Source organism: Nipponia nippon, unplaced genomic scaffold (genome assembly GCF_047370975.1).
Source record: "Nipponia nippon isolate SJK-2023a ecotype South Korea unplaced genomic scaffold, ASM4737097v1 scaffold_5, whole genome shotgun sequence".
NCBI classification, from domain to species: domain Eukaryota; kingdom Metazoa; phylum Chordata; class Aves; order Pelecaniformes; family Threskiornithidae; genus Nipponia; species Nipponia nippon.
In genome coordinates, this window is record NW_028262369.1 from 63,779,253 (window position 1) to 63,794,895 (window position 15,643).

At 38.8% G+C, this 15,643-nt stretch overlaps 1 protein-coding gene across 1 annotated transcript in view; it reads left to right on the forward strand.

Moving 5' to 3' along the window:
- ZNF804A (zinc finger protein 804A) overlaps positions 1-12,772 on the forward strand; it is a 157,505-nt gene extending 144,733 nt beyond the window's left edge. Inside the window, exons 3-4 of the mRNA XM_009468005.2 lie at positions 4,266-4,396; positions 6,779-12,772. Coding sequence (XP_009466280.2) covers positions 4,266-4,396; positions 6,779-10,067 — 3,420 coding nt within the window. The 3' untranslated portion in view covers positions 10,068-12,772. The remainder of the gene's footprint in view (positions 1-4,265; positions 4,397-6,778) is intronic.
- The last annotated feature ends 2,871 nt before the right edge of the window (positions 12,773-15,643 follow it).

The following is a 15,643-nucleotide window of genomic DNA, read 5'->3' on the forward strand; positions in this document are numbered from 1 at the left end:
AGGTCTTCAGGCACCTGGCTCCGGCAGCAGGATCTGGGCTTGCGGTTCCTATGTTATAAAATGCAGGGGAGAATTAGGAAACTGAGCATGAGCTTTTTGAAAAGCGGCATGCTGAAATCAACTGTGGTAAATGGGGAAATGAAGACAAGGGTGAAGTAACCAGAAATGGGGTCCCCTTGGAAGTCCACTTAGGATTTCTTTGATTTTTTTGATGGGTTTCTTCTGTGGCAAGCCTGGGGACACCTGAGCTGTATGCCTCTGAGTGAAATGCAGCCACACCTGAGTTTGGACCTCAGGTGGTCTTCTCATGTATAGTTTCATCCATGCATAGGTACATAAGAGCTGGTAAAGTCTTGCTTTTCATCTGGACTTGCATACCTCAGCTCAGCATGATGTAATGTGTGCAGTAAGATTCCTGTCTGAGTTTGTTAGAAACAGGTGGAATATTTCTGCTTCAGGCCCAGTGTTACAGTTAGATTTGTTAATCCAGTTTCTGCCCGAGTGAAAGCAGCCCAGTTGCAGGATCCCATTGCAAGGCTGGAGAGTTGGGGTCAGGCTTCCCGTTGCTCCAGGCTGGGGGAAGTCATTTGCAAACTGACGGTGGTCCATGCTCTGCAGGTTCAAAGTGGCAATACAGTGTATCAGGATAATGATGAAGGCATTTAGTTCTCTTGGAGAAATGTCATTTATTTATTCATTGTGAACTGTTTGCTGAACTCTGCTTGCTAGAACTTACACGTTTGGAGCTGGTTCATAAGCAGAGCAAAATACAGGAGGGAATCATATATAAATACTGTATGACTGCCTGCTAATTATTTGCTTACTGATCCATGGAAACAAACAAACATAACAGGCATTAAACTAACTATTGAAGTTAGCATTAGTGAATAGCTCTGCCACGTGGAAAGGCACAAAAACATTAAGAAAAAGATGCTTTTTAGGAATAAGGCACACTTGGTTTTTTTATTGCTGCCATTTACTTTCAACAACTTGGGGGGGGGGGGCTCATGATACTCAGAATGCATGGACTAATGGCATTTTACGTATAATTGGGCAATATCTCATTTTCATTTGCATAATACAAGCAAAACCAACAAAATACAAATATAGGGCAGCATAAATGCAGTGCTAGCAATCACTAGCATGACTAAGTGCAGTAAGGGAATGCAGGTGACGATAGTTTATCAGATGACTAAATAAAGACAAGTGGAAAATAACTACAATGTCAAAAAATGGGGAAAAAACATTTTCTCACTTAGATGACCTTTTATGTATAGGAAATAGGATTTTTTGGAAACTGCCCAATCAGGCCTCAAACCAACTTGCACCAGGTGCATGTTTTGTGGTTTACAACTAAGAAAGGTTCCACTTATACATATGTATTTGCTGAATAAAGTCATCAGGAGTTACTGAGGTATAATCCTTATAGATCGTTAAAGCTCTCCATGAAAAAGACTGAGACACCAGTTGTAAGGAAAAAAAAAAAAAAAAAAAAACCACGTTGTATAACTAGTTCATATTCTGCTAAGACCAGTTTTCCGTACAGGAGAGGGGCAGTGTATTTGACAGGAGGTCTGACAGAAGGGGAGCTCTGGAATGAGTAGTTCTCCAGAAGAGAAGACCAGACAGTCAGACATGAAGACTGTGCACACAAAACTTCTGCCAGACTCCCCTGCCTTACGTGTTGACACCTACTTGTAGCAATCAAGGGGAGCAATTTAATTACTTAAAAATTGTGAACAGTTCTTCTGTACCAGATCTGGTATGTGATAAACAGGTAATGACTGATCAGGCTGATGAGAGGCTCAAATCAGTAGAATAATGTTTGCTTGGCAATGATAGGCATAAAATGCGTCTTCTATGCCTCCAAGATCACATAAAACTTGCTTTAACAGCATTGTCGCTATTCACTGTGAGTGAGACCCTGCTCACACCCTGAAACACAGAGTCTTGTTAACTTTGGCACTCCTGATGGCATGGAGTCCTCCTAACTTTCAGCAGGAAGAGAAAAGGGGTCAAAATCTGGTCAGAATCAAATCACTAATTATAATCATCCCAGTAATTACAGTGAAGTGCTGCTGCTGGAGGGTGGTTATGGATTTGTATACACCTCAGCTTCTCCTTTGTAACCTTGTGAAAAAGTGTCCTTTTATCTCTTTTCTTCTCTTGCTTTGTCGTATACTTCTTTCCTTACGTATTAGAGGGGGAAAAAAGCCTGAGGAATTATTAAGCTCTACAAAATGGAATGAAATCCTGTCTTTAAATGCCAAGGGCTGGAGGTGGGGAGGGGAAGGAGCAAACTTCATCTCTTCTGTAGTATTCTGAGTACTCAGAAGTCACCTGTGAAATGAAATACTTCAGGTTTCACAAGTGGCTGGTGGGAAGCAGGGTCAGTATCATACTGTTTTTAGGAAAACAAGAATGCACAGGGGTAAGAAATGTTCTACAAAGATGCTTCACACTTCAAACTTTTTTTCTTGGAAAAAAGTTACCATACATCCAGTTTTGAGTGAATTTATAACCTTATACTGCATTAGCACAATAAACCAAATTTTGATAACTCTATCTAGAAAGTATAAATGGTAGGAGTGATTACCTTTCAAATTACTGCACTGTATCTATCAAAGATGTCTTCAAAGGAATATCCAGTTGTTTGAAAAATAATGCAAAATTGAAAATAGAGAGTGGTACTCATTTTTCTGTAAGCATTTGTTTGCTTTCTCAGCGTGTTTCTATGTATACATTTCTTGGCATTAAACAGACTGCCAAGGTAGCATTAGCATCACCCAAAACGGCAAAGACAGATTCAGTGTGTAAATGAATGCTGTTATATGAGGAATATTTTTCTGTGAATAGGGAAAAAAAATCACAAAAGGAGCAAAATAAAAAATTGAGAAGGAGTAGGAGAAAAGAGTTCTTATAGAGTTCTGCAAACTCCATTACATGTGTATCCAACATGTGCAACCAGCAATAAGAAAAGTTCTCAATGCCCCTTGAACAATTTGAAGTTAGAATTATTGCTTTTGCAAATCCACATGGCCCCTGTTCGTGGCCGGCTCTTGGCCCTCGACACTAAAATGGTGGCAAGTTAACAGAATCATAGAATCGTTTAGGTTGGAAAAGACCTTTACGATCATCAAGTCCAACTGTTAACCTAGCACTGCCAAGTCCACCACTAAACTATGTCCTCGAGCACCACATCTACACATCTTTTAAATACCTCCAGGGATGGTGACTCAGTTACTGGGTTCTTCCCAGAATCATGAGATTACAATGTCATAAGATGATGTTGTCTAGACTGTGAGCCATATCAGGGACACGCTGAGCAACTGAGCAATACACCGATGGGGTTTGGGACTTACAGGAATACTTTCTGCTGACATGGAGGAGTAGGAAAGTCTCTGCATATTATCCTTCTGTGATATAAAGAAAACGAAATCCCCTTTTCGTGTGGAGAATCAAGGCTGTGCAAAGAAACAGGGTGGAAATGAAATCGAATGAGATACTGGATCGAACCTCAGTGTCTGCTTAACTGCTGAGTCAGACACCAGCAAGAGCAGGAAACAAGCTCCTTCAAAGGGAAGATCTTCCCATTTCAAAATACAAGATTTCTCTGGGCATTACATCCCTTGGGGATCCCTGCTGGGACAGGACCCCTTAATGTCTTTTGTAATGACCTAGACGGCAGGACAGTGTGCCCTCAGGAGCTTTGCAGATGATACCACACTGATAACGTGGCAGGGCAGGTCCAGAGGGACCTCGGTAGGCTGGAGAAAAGGGCTGACAGGGGTCTCCCACAGTTCAGTGGTGACAAGTGCTATGCCCAGCATCTCAGGCAGAAAAACACAAGATATAATACTGGCTGGGCGGTCGACGGGCTACAGAGCAGCTTTGCGGAAAAATACCTGGGGTGGTCTCATTTTTTATTACTATCTCAAAGAGCATCAGGCTGTGCGGAAGGTTTTTGGGAAGAGAGTCATGAGCAAAATTCTGGATGAACATTGCCTTGTCCTTCTGAGGCTGGTCTACATTAATCACAAAAGCTACAGTAAAATTTCCTAGGTTATCTTTAACCTAGCTAACCTGTCTCTAGCATCTCTATATATTTTGATTATTCACTTGAAATGTATAAATTTATTGAATGGGTCACTATGGTTAGGTTCAAAAATAATTCATGCCATGAGTGCTTACCAGAAAGTAACTGTCATTATAAACATTTGTCATCCCTGGGTTTTTTGTGTGCATTATATGACTATTTCTTGCAGAGACTGAAGGAACTGAAACAGAGGGAGTTTGCTCGAAACGTAGCATCTAAGTCACGAAAAGATGAAAGGAAACAGGAAAAAGCCCTTCAACGTCTGCACAAGCTAGCTGAACTAAGGAAAGAGGCAACATGGTAAGTGCATAGCTGCTGAAACATAAAAAAATACTTTAAAATAATCCCTTCACTGTTAGCTGGTGCAGTGGGATGCAGGGCTGTTGGAGTCCCTCAGCTGGAGCCCCACACACACGTTTTTATGGCATTTTTGAAGCAGTATGTGTACAGTAATTTGATTCACGCTATGTGCAGAAATAAATGTTTAACGTTGCTTTTTCAGTGGAGCTAAAATGACATGTATTTTTAGTTTAAAAAAAGATGTGTTTGATACATATTTCATAAAACCAGGCACATTGGTTGAAAGCTGAGTGAACTAGGTCATGCATTTGCAGGCTGACACTACTTCATTGATGAGGTGAGGAATACAGTCTGTCTTTCTAGGATGTAACAGATCTCTGTGATTTAGTTTTCAAACTGCTCGCCTGGGAAAGCATCCAGAAATCTAGTTTTAAATTTCAGTAACTGGATTTTTTATATTAAAACGTAAGTGCTTCTTTTCCCCAGCTCAACAGAGTGTTTACCTCCCTCTGCAAAAGTGACTCCTTGCTAGTCATACGTTTTAGTATTGCATCTAGACATACTGTTGAAATTAATACTGAGGTTCCTAGTTGTGACTGTATTCTCGCTTAAATATGACAGTTATGACACTGACAAGCCAGTGAAAATACACGTACCAACTTTTCACAGTGTAATCTCAAGGAAAAAAGCAAAAAAGTAGATGCTCAAACGCAAATATTTCCTTTTTATCTAGCCTTCGTCTCATCAGATGAACTAACAGAGAAGTCCAACCAAGTTGTAGCTCTTGTTCAGTAATAGTCTCTTTCTCCATAGCTTGGATGGTGGGAAGCATGCTGAAACAAAGTCTGTCTAAGCAGGTGGATGGGACATGAATGTTGTGAGGTCTGTTTGACATGAGCAACGTGACACCTGATTTTTATTTTCTTACCTTTTTATAAGTCATGTAGAGACTCTTTCTCCTCCGTCAGTGTTTTAACTGTCCAAATTTAATACTTGGGGATATTAGATATTATTCCCCCTAAACATACTCCAAAATCTGAATTTAGCATATTTCAGGAAAAAGAGGAAAGAGGAACTTATTGTTTCCCTTTTTCCATGCTAGTGAAGCACAGATTTTGTGGGGTTTTGTTGTTTCTGTTTTGTTCCGGGTTTTGGGTTTTTTTAAAAAATATCTTTCTTCTAGTTCCTGAAGGAGAATTTATCTCTGAGCTTTATTTCTCTATTTAAGAATTGCTGTTTGGTACCACTTTGCATCCTTAGAGGTGTGATATAGACAGACACACAGGATTTTTTAAACTGGTATTTTCTAGATTGGTTTTGTAAAATTCACCATTTTGTTCTGTTAAAGAAAGGATCTGTGTGGGGTTTTTAATATATATTTTAAATTTATGAAGAACTAGACAAGGTAGGAATTCTCATAAGGAATTTCTTCTCATAAAACCTCTGTCTTAATTTCTAGACCCAATACATTAAGTCCATCATTCTTTACCTCATCACTTCTTGGGGTCCTAAACGGCACTTGCAAGTTTTCCCAGTGACCCATCATCTATTATTGCTCTGCACTGTAACATAGAATAATTTGGTTAAAACAAAAAAAAAAAAATGTTTTAACATAGGTCCATTACTCCTAGTGCTGAGCAGTTCCTGTGGATCCTGGAAAATTGGCAGCTTAAACAGTTTTTGCTCTTCTCTTTGCTTCCTATTAAGTCAAATAGAACAGATGGGAAGAGGACATGAAATGAAGAACAGAAGTAGACAGTGATAAATTTTTTCTCAAGAGGGATGAATCACTTACTGCACTACTGTCAGCTGAAGTACTCTCCCCAGTATTATTTTCCATGAAAGAAATTGCTGAGATTGCTGCGGTTCGGTCTGTGAACACAAATAGGATGGGAGCTGCTGGGTGATTGCCTGTGGGCAGAGCAACAGTCACTAGGATGATGACTAAGAGGGAAGTGGTCTATGAGGCGCTCTCTGTTTTAATATATTTTGTAGCACAAAGGAATGTAAAACCTCTGCTATTTGTAGTAATAGTGTTGTAACCATGATGGTCTGCTGGGAGGAGAAGCAAGATTTCTACGGAGATATACAGTCTCTTATTAGGCCAGCCTAATGCCTAGGAAAAATGAACTATCTTTTAGGAATATTAGCCCTTCAGCTGATAACTTTACATGAAGGAACTGGGGGCACAATATTTACTCATTAATTTTTTTATACTAGTCAACTTATTATAAAAGATGACATTTTTTGATATTCTAAATCTCTGTATCCACAGATTCTTCCTCTTTCCTTAAAAAAAAGTCTTAGATACCAATGTAACACCATATTTCTGTCTGCAGTTCTCTGAAAGGTACTGACTCCAAGTTTTGTTTTCCTTCCTAGTGCTCCTGGAAGTGGCCCTATGTTCAAATCCACTACAGTGACTGTGCGAGATCATTGCAATGATATCCCACAAAGTGCTGCCATAGATTCTGCCAACAAACAGGATTTCAGCTGTACGTTAATGCACGATGCACAGAATTGTAAAGACGTCACTTCTGTTATTTCTTCCACTCCTGGAAATGCATGTAATAATAAATCCGACGCTAACAAATGTGGAGATCATGTTCAAGGAGCTCAAGGACATAGAGTTGGGTTCTCTTTTGCTTTTCCTAAGAAAGCAGCGGTGAAACTGGAGTCTTCAGCTGCCGTTTTCTATGAATATAATGACGAAACGTCTATGGAGCACGGATTCAGCAGAAGAAGTAGGTTTGTTCCAGGATCATGTAACCTTCAGTCTCCTTCAATGGCAGAAATAGTCCTGTGCCCTGAGGAGAAACATAACTGTTTTCACCCACTGGTGGAAAAACGCATAGACACAGCAGAAGCTCCTGAAGCTCAGGAGTCAAAAGAGCTTGCCAGTGAAGAAAGCAGGGTGCTGGAGAGTCCCATATTAACTCCTCCTGTGTCCCATTCTAAGCAACTGGTGTCCTCAGACATGAATGGCGACGGTATTGATGTAAGTGCAGTAGACTTACCGGACCAAACGCTACCTGTGGTTGCAGACAGTGCTCAGGTCCTGACCCTGGACTGCAGCAGTTACGAGCTGCGGGCAAACAGGACTCTTGCACAGGCGGTTGTGGAGGATTGTTTATCTCTGCAGGATGTTGTGGAGGAAAATGATAAAGACAGGAACAGTGATTCATCCACAACTGAAACTGAAACAAAAAAGCTGGGGGCAGATGCATTAGTTCCATCACCGTCTGAAGAAAGTAGTAGTGGAGCCCCACAAAGAAAACCGGACATGCACAAGAGACCTTGTGAACCCTTTGTTCCTGTTCTTAGCAAACATGGATCAAATATTCTTCAGTGGCCATCAGAAATGTTAATTTACACAAGTACAGACCCATCGATTTCTTATAGCTGTAATCCTTTATATTTTGATTTCAAGTCATCAAGAGCAAGTGACAGCCAAGAAAAGCCCGAGCAGCCGCCAAATGTACCTCATTTGCACCATAAAACTGAATCAAACCATAGCTTAGTCTCGGATTTTACAGGTAAACCTCCTTCAGAGTGTGGTGATTATGAAACAGAAATGAATAAAAATGTGTGCAACTATACAATACCCTTTATAAGTGATGTTTCCCTCGTCAGAAATTGTGATCTTGCAAAAAATCAAAATAAAGTGTCCTTGGATGAGTCATTCAGGATTAGAAAATTAGAAAAGTATCACATTTCTAAAAATCACTTACGACAAAACACTGTGATAGATGAGAAATATAACAAAGTCTGGATCAAAGAAAGCCATGAAAAATGGCTTCACAAAAGTAGAAAACGGAAAAGGAGAAGAAAATTATGTCATTGTCATCATCATCACTGTGGGGACACAACATCAGCAGAAATGGAAATGTCCTCAGTGACTGAGAAAGAAATTAGTTACAGAGATGAAAATAAACATCAGCACCTCCAAAATAATCCAGAGAAGTGCAGGCATAATGCAGGGAATATCTGGCTAGCTACAGGTGAGATACAGCAGTCACATCAAAAACTTGGTATTGAAAATGGTCATAAGAGAGTTATGTGTGTGTCAGATCATGTACATGGGGACAGAGGCTGGTGTGACATTTGGAGTGCAAAAAATAGCAGCCAACACCATGGTTGTAAACGACTGCACGGAAAGAGCAAAACAAGCTCTCGGAAACAGGCAAAGCAGCTAGCTCTGAGTTCCAGGAGGCACAGCTTAAGGTACTCTAAAACATGTTGTAGCTGGAAAGTCAGGAGGTCAAGCTGTAGCCCAGACCATAAATGTTCAGGACACTGCAGTGAGGAGAAGAGTCCAAGTCAAAACCAGTCCATAAAGAGAGGTTACAACGTTCTGACAGAGGAACCGGAAAAATCCCACTGCAAGCGGAGACAGCATACCTATTCCTCCTCATCAGATGAAAGCTCATATGGACAGACATTATCAGCAGAGGAATATCTAAGGCAAGCACGTGCTTTAGGTACGCATCACAAGGCAAAAGGGAAACGCAGGAGGAGGAAAACTAGAATCCATCATGTATTTCTTGACAGGAACACAGGAAGTGAGACCTCCAGACCTTCCAAAGAAAATTCTGCGTTAAATATTTTGGGGGACTTCTTGACTCAAGACAGTCTAGAGGAAACTAATGTGGATCCCAAAGCTGATCATGCAAAAGATACGGATGAAACAATGCAGCTGGAGGAAAGCAAGTCATCTCTAGAAACTGATAGTTCACACGTGCTGGAAAACGATAAACTGACAGCATGCACAGCGATGGAGAGCGCTCCGAGTAACTTTTCTGATGTTGTCGCAGGTTCTGCTGCTTCTGTTCCTGAGCACAGTGCTCCAGCAGCTGCCGGCACACAGGATGTGCTGCAAGATGAAAAGAAAAAAGAAAATGTCAACAGTTGTGAAAATCAAGCTCGTTATAGATTTCCCCTCCCCAGCAGACATTTGGAACAAGCTCCTCCTAAATCCTATCTTTGCCATTATGAATTGGCCGAGTCTCTACCACATGAGAAAATAAATGAGGTGGCCAGCGAATGGGTACAGTGTAATCCTGGCATATTTAGCAGCCCACCACCCTTGCCATTCAAAGAAGCACATATAAACAGTCATACCTTTTTAACTACTGAGCAGTTAATAGCCCCCTTCACCCTGCCGGATCAGACGTTGATACTCCCTCCAGATAACCATGAAAAATTCAAAGACCTACCATCTGAGGCGTATCAGCAAATCATACCACAAAACATGCTGGCCAACAAAGTGAAGTTCGCCTTCCCTTCCCCGGCGATCCAGCCCCCAAATTCCCTGCTGCAGCCCTTACCCTTGCAGCCACCACTGTGTTCTACCTCCGTTACCACTATCCATCACACCGTTCTCCAGCAGCACGCTGCTGCCGCCGCCAGTACGTTGAAGGTTCTCCAGCCCCACCAGCAGTTCCTCTCCCAGGTCCCGGCTCTTTCCAGAGCACCTTTACCTCATCTACCAGTAGGACCGAGGCTTTGCCCGGGGGGCCACACAGCTTTCGTCGCCCCGCCACATTTGCCGCTGCTGCCGCCCTCGGTCCTGCACCCGACCCAGCTGGCGTTTCCCCCACTGCCGCACACCGTCTTCCCATCCCTGCTGTCTCCGCACCCAGCTGTCATTCCCCTGCAGCCCCTCTTTTAGGACAGGTTCTCTGGGATGGGGGAAGGAGCCTTCAGCTAAACGGTCCTGCTGTTTCTACATTTCCCTTGGCTTTGCAAAACGGTTCTGTGAAATAAACTGGTTAAAATTCCTCGTTCCTTGGGAAGCATTTACTGTAAGTATAATGATGAAAACATTCATGTAAAGTCAGACCTATACTATAACTAAAGCACTGAATAGTCCGATACTAATATGAACTCTCTCTCTATATAAGTGAAAATCATGTCTTAGAATATGTATAATGTATATAAAATATATTTATAGTTCTATAACTTCTGTTGTAAAGTATTCACTTTTTGGTTTTTATCTTTGTGTATTCGCACCTATTTAATGTTTAGACAAAGCTGATGCACTATGTTTTGTACTATGTTCTCTGAAACTGTAAATCTAGTGACAAACTCTCTCTTGCAATAAATTTTTGTTAACTACTTAAGTATATCAAAAATGTTTCATTATAAGCCTCATGGATGTTGTTCTTCCATGTTCTGCAGCTGAATAGCATCCTGTACCCCTGCTCTGTTGGGATAATCAGGTTTCCTATACGTTGGTGATTTATCAGGGAGGCTGAGAGGCTAATACCTTGAGGGCAGCTGTCATACTGAGCAAGAGAGAAAGGGTAATGGATCTGTTTGTGTTAGCAGTTTGATGTCACCGTGACAAATTTTGCCTACTTGTAGTATGTGCACAAACTGCTGACTGTTGGAGCTAATCCCTTTTATACCGAACCGCAAAAAGACGATGTAACAAAAATAACCTCAACGATAGAGGGAAAAAAATAGGAAAATATCATTGGCAGTTTGACTTCAAGAGAATATTGCTTATAGTGAAAAGGTAGAGCATAGGGAAGGTCTTGGTTCCACCAAGCATACTTTCTCTGATTGCACACATCCCTCGGTGGGCGACAGATCTGTCAGAATGAAGGTCCTTGCTGCCTGTACAACATGTGAAGATAGCAAGAGCACATGAGTGTGAAGGGGAGGTCAGGAACAGCTTCGCGTGGGGAACCCACCAGGGTTTGATTCAAATTCTTACCTCACTTCACCCCCCTCTTTTCCACAACATTTTGGTAAAGAAATAGAATAACATAGAGTAGAAATTAATAATAATACAAATATACTGCCATTATTTCTAACTGTATTTCAGAGAATTCTCCCTACCTCTGCAGCCTTTTTATTGCTGTTGCACCTCACCCGGCTTTAGCCCAGGAAATTTTCCCATTTGCTGTAGTATGAGATATATCAGGCCCACACCTGCGATGGTCCAGAATAAAACCAGAAGTGGTTCTGAGATGGAGCCATCTCTTTGAGTTAAAATGAAGTGTTATCATGTAAGTGAAGCTAAGGATTTGCAGCATGACCATTAGTGCTAGAAGTAGGCTCTCCATAATTAAAGGTAGGTGCTAGCTCTCCAATTAATTACTTCTTTTCACCATTTTATATAGTATAATAGAAGTATATACAGTTGAACTGAAAGAATAGTAATTTTGGAATATTATTAATATACTTTGTATATTAATAGTTAAAGACATTATCCGTTTGAAAAGTAATACTATATCCTAAAACATATATATCTGGGTATTCTTTTCTGCATCTATAGCGTTAGAACTTACCTATATCAATATTGTAAGTTTTACTATAATATTACATTAAAATGATAGCAAACAGCATCTTGCCACTATGATTACAGTGTCAGCTACTCAAGGGATGTGAGTTTTCCGTGTTGTGCAGTTACAAAGGGCTAAACTATGTTAATAAGCAAAAAGTTGATAAGAAGGAGCAGATGAACGGTCAGGTTCTGGAGAGCAGCTCGGATCCCCTGTCTGAGGCTGTGGCACAGAGTGGGATGTTGCTGAGCATCTATCCCTGTAATGCCATAAAGAAGGTATATTTTCTCTAGTTGTAATTTCAGGTGAACACCTGTTTCTATTTATCTGGTACCTGAAAAATATAGCATATAAGTGACTTTATACTCCTCCTTTATTTCAAGAGTATGCCTACATAATCTGTATGTCTCCACTACCTCCTGTAAAATGCAGGTGCCAAGCGGGCTCTAAGCATGGGAATCTCTGTTTGAAGGTGGAAGGTGCATTCTAGCTGCTTCATCTCCCATCTTAACTGACTTGCGCTGGCTTTTGTATTTCTGCCTTCCTCTGCGGTAGTCAGTGCAGATGGTCCCCTGGGTTCTGATGTCTTATCAAAGACAAAATCCATCTAATTATCTAACAGTACACTTGAAAAAAAGAAGCCACATAGGACAATTATGATTGCACGTGATCGCATCCATACATTTTCATCTAGCAGGAGATTAAAAATTACCAATCTCAGATTTTCAGTTGCAAAAATCTCAGATTTTCATTGAAAAATCCCATCTATTGACTTAGAAGTCCACATTTTTTCAACAAAATGTCCAAACAGCTTTGAACATTACGTTTTTTCTTACAACTTAAATTAATTTTTTTTCTGTTTCAAGTTGTTAAACAGTTTTAAGACATTGCACAATTATTTACTATCTACTGTAATTGCTTTTCAATAGTGTATAAACTACTTACAATAAAAGACTAATAACCATCAAATGTAATAATTTTCTAATATGGTATTGCCTTTAGTGCTAGAACTGTTGGTATATGTGACTTCATATGTAAAAGCAAAACCAATATAAAAATAAATCACAAGTTAGTTTAAAATTGAACACACTAAATTAAATGACCTAATAAAATACTCTTTTGAGTTTCTGTTTTATTATTAAATATATAACTTTGAGTAAGTTATATAAGGGTAGTTCTTCTTTTTCATGTTTTATCTGGTATTTTAGATTAAATGTGGTTTTCTATTCCATAACTTGGTAGTCTAATTTAGAAGTAAAAATTATTGCAAATGCTAAATAATTGAATTTTTATCATTCTAATAAATTCAACCAAATTTGTTTAATCAATTTACTTCAGAATTTGCAAATTTACACAGATCTAGTGTGTCTATGTTCCTGGCCAATTTGCCAGTTTTTAGAATTATTGGGCTGTCTTTGTAGCATAAACAGTAAAAGTGGTACACCTGAATGCAAGAATTAAATCTTCAGACCTAAACCTAAATGAGATTATAGATTTTGTTAAATGATTTCTCAGAACAGCTCTGCAGAGAAATGCTTGAAAAGGTAATCTGTTCCACTGAGATGAGAAGAGTAGCTTTTTTTTATCCTTGGAAAGTTACAGTCTGTCCAGACTATGATCTTCTTGGGGACGTACCATTTCTCAGGTAACGTGAGCCATAGAGCAATGGTCTAGAGGAGCTTTCAGGCATTAAGGAAAATAATCGTCTCACACTGTTATGGGCAGTTTGGAGTAATTGGACTCTTTTGTCTTGTCTGTAAGTACATAGAATTTTTTTAATGCTACCAATACATGCAAAGAATCAAATTGTTTATTTGGTTTACTTCACAAACTAGAAGCTATGCAAGCTTTTAATTGCTGGGGAGAAATCACCAGATTTCCAATTCTACAGGACTGAGTGATGGGTAGTTACGGAAATAGAAACTGCTTATCATAAACATCGGTAAAAGACACACCTTTTATGGAGCATTATTCAGTGAGAATATTTTTATCATTTGGTGTAATCAAATAACAATGAAATTATTATGAAGCAAAGTCTTCTTTACTTGCAATGTTATCTTTTTATTAGTTAGTAAGCTTTTACACTGTTGAAAAACTCATTTGGATATGGTGTTCACACTAAGCTTTAAAAGACTATTGGGACATCCATTTCTCTTTAGTATATTACTATACATGATAATATGCTTCTCATACAATATACAACATGGCTATAACTTTTCTGCTGAATTAATGTTCTATAATTGTGCATTTTTCTCAAAATACATGTTTTGCGTTATGATAATATTTACTTGATATGCTGCATTGAAAATACAGCTTTAAGTATATTTGGCCAAACTCTTAATTGGTGTAAATCAATGTACAACTTCTGACGTTGGTGGAATTTCATTGATTTGTACCAACCAAAAATCGCTCATGTTGCAATGTTAAGGATTTTGTTAACTTTCCCAGATTAAGGCAATACGTTACGACCATGTGAATGTATTTTGAAGACAGTTATTTGTTTGTAACTAAGGTGGTAAATTTTAATCTACTGGGTGTTTTACTGTGGTGCTCATAGTCTACGTGTTCTAAACTCCATACATTCATTTTCTGATATCCATTACTGTACATTGCCTGAAGACTTGTATATATGTAGCAGTGCACATATTTATGCAATATGCCTACCTGTTGTAAAATTTTACAAACCTATATCAACTCTCTTTATTGAAAGTAAAGACATTTTTACTGTATAAAGATCATTTGATATTTTTAAATTAGTATGGCTTACTATCTAAACGTGTATGTTATTTTATAGATCACTTAGATTTAATGTTTGCAGCAGGCATCGTTTTGTATATTATTTTATGTCCTTCCTTCTCCCCTTTACTTCAGGAACACTATAAAGTTTTCTCTTTTTCTGTTTGTCTATGAGTAAGATTATCAGAGTTCATTGGAACTTACATATTTATGAATATGACCCAGGCTTTTTTATTACTTCTAACTGCAAAAATTAGCATACCAACTTTAAGAATTATAAGACATTTTATTTTTACTTCAAGCTTCTGTTTTATTTTATGGATTTTATAAAAGGTTGAGAGAATTTCTGTCCTGAGTCTGAATTTTGACCTGTTGGTGAAATTTTGAAACCAATGAAGTCTAAGGAAGCTTTGCCATTAATATTACTGAGGATTTATTTAACTAGGGCATTAGGGCTCTTTATTTATTAAAACACCCTAATACTTGCTGCTTTCAGTTGAATAATAATTTCATAAGGTATGAGGAGGAGCACAATCCAGTAAAGTTAATCCATTTTAAATCAGTCTTTTACTTCCTTTGTTGTAAGGATATTTGTGTAATTAATGACCATAAAGATATATCTTTACTTTTTCTGTTATATATCATCAGTGTTTTGAAACACATACGCGCACCTTCTATTCTGATACCAAAGGAAAAAACAGTTACTGAAAACATTGGGTTTTCTACCTATACAGGCTCATTTAGAAGTTTTAGTAAGTAGGACTACATTCATACAATATGTAGGTAAAATAATGTATCTGTGGTCTTTATTTTTGCTGGGATAAGATGAAATGTGCAAATACATGTAGAGAAAAACATAATAATTAAGTAAACTTCAACTGTGGATCCACGATGGATACAGTATTTATTATTTATGTGAATTAAAGAAGGTTACTGTTAAATCAGCAATGGTGTTTGTTTGCTATGAATGAGATTTTTAAAGTGAAATTATTTTCTTTTTTTTTCCCCCCTCAAAAGAAGCAGTAAATAGGAAGGTACTTCGAAAATGGATTTTTTTTTTTAATGAACTGTAGATAGCACCTGTCTACCTTCCTCAAGGATGAGAAACAGCAAGTAAGTATTGCACATTTAAAATCATACATGTTATAAAGAAACATCCTGCATTTCTAGTGCAGTCATATACTTGATTAGGCTGGTGAAATCTGGAGGGAGAATTAGG